The 6,393-nt window shown below is 51.2% G+C and overlaps 1 protein-coding gene across 1 annotated transcript in view; it reads left to right on the top strand.

The window, feature by feature from the left end:
• Nucleotides 1–1,912: 1,912 nt before the first annotated feature.
• The window catches only part of ASAP1 (ArfGAP with SH3 domain, ankyrin repeat and PH domain 1), a 306,393-nt gene continuing 301,912 nt past the window's right edge, over nt 1,913–6,393 (top strand). The window contains exon 1 of the mRNA XM_006830709.1: nt 1,913–2,113. Within this exon, the coding sequence (XP_006830772.1) occupies nt 1,988–2,113 (126 nt within the window). The 5' untranslated portion in view covers nt 1,913–1,987. The remainder of the gene's footprint in view (nt 2,114–6,393) is intronic.

The following is a 6,393-nucleotide window of genomic DNA, read 5'->3' as shown; positions in this document are numbered from 1 at the left end:
TGCTCAAAGTGATGTCTCACTGAGTCTCATTTAACTCACAGAACAGCCTCATGGGATTGGGGCCTTTATCTTTCATCGTCCTGTGAGGCAACTGAAGACCAAAATGACATAGCCAACAGGATATCTTTGTGCTCACTTTCCTTTATTGTCGTCTCTGCTCCGGAAGTCAACACATCTGAAAGACCTTTATAGGATCAGCTCCACAGTCACGTTATTGGCAGTTATAAAGAAAACCCTCATGATAGACTGTGGCTCAGACCAAACCATCATGCTCCACAGAATTTTCATTGGCTGGTGTTTGGACGGAGATCATCAGGCCTTTCTTCATAGTCCATCGTAGTCTGGAAGTTCTGTGAAACCTATTCCCCAAAATAGCAACATGCAAGCCTCTGCTGACAGGGGTGGTAGCTGTACTTAGGTGCATTAACTGGGAATTGAATCAGGGTTTCTGTCAAATGGATTGGCAATGCCCCTTTCTCTCTCTCCATACTCCGCTCTATATTTTTCTGTTTGCTGGTAGGTGGTCAGTTCCTTGGGAACCAGGGCATAGCCATTACCGTGTCCTCGGGACACATAGTAGGTGATTATAGTTAGTATCTGTTGAAGGTAAATGAGGCGCTGCCTTTCATTTAAGTCATTGGGCTACCTGTTTGTGCCAGGCCCAGAGTGCAAGACAAGATCCCTGCCTTGGGGGCACTTTGTGGTAGTTGGGTTACAGACCAGCAAACAGTGGATCAAGATGGCAGGAGCTCTAACTTAAGGGAGGCAGCAGAAGCAGCCAGTCTTGTACCCTTACTATGCACATTAGAGATGAGCTGGGAAGGATAAGCTCCCATTTGGTGATTCCCAAAGGCCGAACCTCTTTTCTTTTCAAAACCAATTTCATTCGTAATCGATGGTGAGAAGTTAAATGGATTCTTAGGAGCAAGTAGATAAGAGCTGGTTAAACACTAGCCATCTGCCTGGCCAAGGGATGAGCAATACTTTGGTGTTTTTTCCATTGAACTGTGTGACTTAGCGTTGGACACCATTTGCACTTTGTTTTTCCCTGAAGTGTCAGTGAAAGATTATAAAATTGCAAAAATCCAACAACCTTTCATTTGTCTTGACTTGCAGTTTAGACACTAAGCAAAGTGCTCGGAACTTATGTGCAGCGGCGCGCGCCAAGCGGAGGGCGGGCGGACGAGCGGGTAGCTGCAAGCCCGGGCGTCCCGCCTGCTCTGAGCCCCGAGCCCCCTCGGCTTGGCCGGCGCCCGCGCATCAGGAGGCATCTCTCCTGGTCTCGCTTCCTGCACCCACACGGAACTAAAAAAACACGTACAACTTTTTTGGTCCCCTTTCTTACAAAACGCTCGCGTAACGAGCTCGCTGAAGTAACCGCTACGGGGGTGGCCACGGGGAAGCGGGCTTCCGGCGCCCTACGAGCCGCGCGCTCAGCCCCCGCTTTGGAACGTGGCTCAGGAACCCGTGCGCGGCGGGGGCGTGGCTGACCGGGCCGGGGGCGGTGCGCGGGCGGTGCGCGGGCGGTGGGGGCGGGGCCGGATGGCGCCAGGGGCGGTGCGCGGGCGTCTTAGAGGGGGCGCGCGTGCGCAGAGCACTTCCTTGTTTGTTCCCGTGACTGTAGCGCGAGCGCAGCCTGCCCGCCAGCCCGCCCGTTCGCTGGCTCGCCTGCCCGCTGAGTGAGGAGCGCTCAGCCAGTCAGGCCCTCGCCACTGCCTGTCAGAGCTTCTCTGGAGGCAGTGCCGGCAGCTCCGAGCCTTCAACCCCAGCCGCCCTCTTCCCCGCCGCCGAGGAGTCGCAGTCGCCGCGCAGCCGGCATGAGCGCCGGGAGGCGGGTCCCCAAGAGCCCCCTGCGTTGCGCGGCGCTCGGAGTTTGAAGGGAAGGAGCCGCGCCAGGCCGGCGGCGGGCGTTCATGAGCCGCCCGCGGCCCCGGGAGCCTGCGCCGCCTCACTCCCACCCCCGCTTGTGTCTCGTCTCCCCGGCAGGATGCCGGACCAGATCTCCGTGTCCGAGTTCATCGCCGAGACCACCGAGGACTACAACTCGCCCACCACGTCCAGCTTCACCACGCGGCTGCACAACTGCAGGAACACCGTCACGCTGCTGGAGGAGGTAGGTGGGGCCGCGCCCCTACCCCCGCGGAGACCCCCGAACGTGCGAGTCCTCCCGAGGCTCGGACTCCGGCTCCCCCGGCTGGAAGGCAGTCCAGGACGGCCCTCTCCCTTGCCCTGCGCCCTAGCCGGGTGCCCGGCAGCCGGCCACTGTCCACATCATCGTGACCCTCTCTCTCGTAACCCGCGAAGGAGGTGGTGTCTGGCCACCTAGGGCAGACGGCCGAAGCTACGTGGCCAAGGTCACCAGCAAGGGACTGGGAGATGGGCAGTGGGTGCGTCTCTGAGAGTGGCCCCGCCACGGAGACTTGGCTGCGGAGGCAAGGACTGGTGGAAATATCCACGGATCGCCCTCTCTACCCCCCGGGCTTGCTTCTCTCCAGGCGCCAGTGGGGAAAGCGGGGTGGACAGAGAGGCCTGTGCAACCGGGTCTGTCCGGGGTCAGCGCTGCTGCGCCTGCAGGACCGGTTTCCGGGAGCCCTCGGGAGATGCTGCCCGGAAAAGCTGGCCAGCCCTAAAGGGAGGCCCCTGGAAGAACAGCTCTTCATAGAGGCTCTTTTGCATGACATTAGGGGGCTCTCGGGACAGGGTGCCAAGGACAAGGCGAGTTAGTGATTGGGCGGGGTGGGTAAGGATCCGCCAGGAGGCTATTGAGCTGAAGTCTCCGTTAAAATAGGACACTTGCCCTGGAGCTGAGCCCGGTCTCTAAGCGCCATCAGACACCGCTCCCCTCCAGACTAGCCAAACCCCTGTCAGACGCACAAGCCCGCCGAGGGTGAAGTTAGAGAGGAGATGGTTTTCCTTGTGTGTATTTGAGGTTTAGGGAGCGAGCGCCCATGGCCAGCCAGGCCTCTGTGAGATTGGGAGGCCTCGGCTTCTGTGAGCAGACAGCTCTTGGTACAGCCTTGGATGCCCTTCCTGCCTAGGTTACACGCAGAAGGTATTCCAACCACTGGAGCTGACTCATTTTGGGGACCGGGGTGGGGGTGTGGGTGGGGGTCTTCTGTTAGAGTCAGGGTCTGTCAGCCCTGCCTGATGCTATGAATTGGTCCGACTGTTTCATATTCTCTGTTAGGGTTGCTTTTGGAGTTCACTTTGGAGTCAGAGTTGGGTAATTGAACTGAATTTTGAAATGGATGGAGAAATACCTCGTCTTTAGGTTTGTTGGAAAACCCGAGGTAAATGATTCTTTCAGTCTGTTGGACTAGTCTGACGTTTAGTGTCTGGAATTAAATTTGAGTTGCCAGGCATTCAGCTCGTGATGGGTCTGCCCTTCACGTAATTGTGATAAATGGGAGCATGCTGAAAGATCATTATACATCCTTTTTCTTTACTAATTGTAAAGAATGTGACATTGACTAGGTAGAGTGGATGTTTCCCTTCTATCAGTTCTGTGCCGGCTAATAGAGCTGTCAGTTATTTTAACTTTCCCTTTCTGCTCATTCAGATAGTGTGACTGTATTCTGTTTGTGCTGGCTCTGATAAGACAGACAGTTGGTAGGGGATACTGTGCATTTTTTGCAACACACCACAAGATTGGGTTAATGTAAATTACATGCAGCTGCTCTTGGTCTTAGTTTAACCAAACCAACCAAAGCCATTGCCATCCAGTCAATTCTGACTCATCAGGCCCCTGTAAGCCCCAGGGGGTTATGGCAGCAGACTGCCACAGTTTTTCTACCACTGACCAGGGCTTCTTGATCTACGTTTAGGGTAACTGCAATTGAAAGTGAATGCCACATATAGCTGATTATTTTGTGAGTTCACCTATTTTGTATAGGTTCTCCCATGGCCAGTGTGGTAGCCATTGAACTTGAGAAGAAATTGAACCACACTAGCTCAAAAATGTCATGTTTGAGTACTTTGATGATACTCATGTTCTCAAAAACATAATAGCAAGTGCTTTGTTCAGGATGCCACTGTAATTTTGTAATTTTTTTTCTCAACTTGAGTATAGTCCTGGTCAGGAAGTCATTGTCCCTGGTTTGCATCTTTCAGTCCTTGAATCTTGAGGTTGGAGGTTGGACTCTTGGAGTGGCTGGCTTTTACATAAATGTAAGTGTATCTTTCAGTGTCTAATTGATGGATAATTGCCCTAGTTTACATATAGAGAAGGAGTATATTATAATACCTATATGTAAGTGGATCTGAATTCAATTCTTAGAAAATGTGAGGCTTATGATTATTGCCCCAAAATACAAGAAAGTTTTGGGTAAACCACAAAGTCTTGTTGGCATATGTTTCACAAATGAGATGCTCGGAAATTTCATGAACACTACTGTGTTGTTTTGTGGTTCTTCTTAGGAAGAAAACTTTTGGGTACTTTTTGGTGACGTGGAAATTCGGGAATGGTGAATTAATTTGGGAGGCTTGGAATTCTTTTTTTGAGTCTCTTCCTAATTCTAGTTAAGTGCTTCCTTGCTTATATGTGTGACCTTTTCAAGTCCTGAGGTTTCCTAATGACCTTACATAATTCTCTGTGCACAACTGTATGCCACCTCTGAGCTTGGAGCCCCAAATGAAACCATACTCTCTCTTTTGCTCTGTTCCTTTGCAGAGTGTATGCTGCCCAGATGTTCATGCTTTTAGTTAAATCTCTCTGATTAGCACTCTAGGGTCAGCGTACGTGGAGAAAAGAGACAGAGTTTGCTTCTGGGGTTCACCTGCTGGGGTGAACAGTACCACCTAACAGTGGGTATCATGGCTTGGCTGGCACACAGTGATTGGCTGCCTTTGGAAGGCTTGGATGGATTAACTGGTATTCTGCCAACGCGTCATCCTGGTTTGTGAGTGTTTTCCAAGCAAAACACCAATGCTTTGCTTATTCAGCAACCAGAGCACATTGATGTGTGCCATTTTACTCGTGACATTTGGAAGTCATGAGTAAGTGACTGGGAAAAGACAGGGTGTCCCCAGGGAAGGGAGCAGGCAGGCATCCCCAGACTGCTCTGGGAGATGGGGACATGGAGGAGAGTCTCCCCATTTCAGGGCCCAGAGTGGGGAATACTTAGGGCTCCATGAACGTGAGAGAGTCCAGCATGACAAATGAAGGCCGGCTTGGTTAGTTAATATCCAAGCAAGTTCTGCCCATTAATTGTGCTCGTATTAGGCTGGTTGGAGGCACATGGTATGCAAGATCACATTTAACCCTCCTACCAGTTATTACCTCCCTTTTAAAAAAGAAAACACTGAGAGAGGAAGTGATTGGTCTCCAAGGTCAAATGATCAGTTAGTAAAATGGGAGTACCAGTTACCATCTAGTCAGTTCTGACCCATAGCAACCCTGTAAGGATGAAGTAGAACTGCCCCATTGGGTTTTGAAGGCTGCTCATCTCTTCTTTCTCCAGCAGAATGGCTGGTGGGTTTGAGCTGCTGACCTCTCGCACTGGGGCTCTGTGGAGTTCTTAATAAGCCACTGCTGTCTTGTGGATTCTGCCTCAGAGTGACCCTGTAGGACAGAGTAGGACTGGCCCATAGGGTTCCCAGGCTGCCCGTGGTTATGGAAGCAGACCGCTGCCACATCTTTTTCCCATAGAGTGGCTAGTATGGGTAGTGGGTTGACGTTTTGGTTAGCTGCTAAGCATTTTGACCACTGCACCATCTGGCTCCCTTAATTTCTTATCAGTGTTGCTTCAACATACTCCCCAAACCCCTCCTCTCGTGTTTCCAGATACGGGTGGGTTTTTTGTTTTGTTTTCAGATTAGAATGTGGTTTTTATGGACATAATCCAGGAAATAAATTATTTTAACCCCTCCCACCCCCGCCTTTTTTTTAAGTACCTACCGTAGTGGTTATAAATCGGGCTGTGAACCTTAAGATTAGCAGTTCGAAACTACCAGCTATTGTGCAGGAGAAAGATGAGGCTTTCTGCTCCTGTAAGGATTGAAAGCGTTGGAAACCCTGTACATGGTCACTATGAGTTGGAACTGACTGCATGGCACATAACAACAACAACTAATCTTGAGTTCTGGTGTTGGAGGAGAATATTGAAAGTGCCATGGCTGCCAAAAGAACCAGTAGATCTGTTTTGGAAGAAGTGTAGCCAGAGTGCTCCTTGGAGGCCAAGATGGCCAAATTTCATCTCTCATACTTCAGACATATTGTCAGGAGGGACCAGTCGCTGGAGAAGAATATCATGCTTGGCAAGGTGGAGGGTCAGAGAAAAAGAGGAAGACCCCCAAGGAGATGGATTGGCCAAGTGGTAGTATCGATGGACTCAAGCGTGGCAACAATAGGGAGGTTGGCCCAGGATCGGGCAGGGTTTTGTTCTGCTGTGCATA

This window comes from Chrysochloris asiatica, unplaced genomic scaffold (assembly GCF_000296735.1).
Source record: "Chrysochloris asiatica unplaced genomic scaffold, ChrAsi1.0 scaffold00001, whole genome shotgun sequence".
NCBI classification, from domain to species: Eukaryota; Metazoa; Chordata; class Mammalia; order Afrosoricida; family Chrysochloridae; genus Chrysochloris; species Chrysochloris asiatica.
This window is presented reverse-complemented; position numbering and strand designations above follow the sequence as displayed.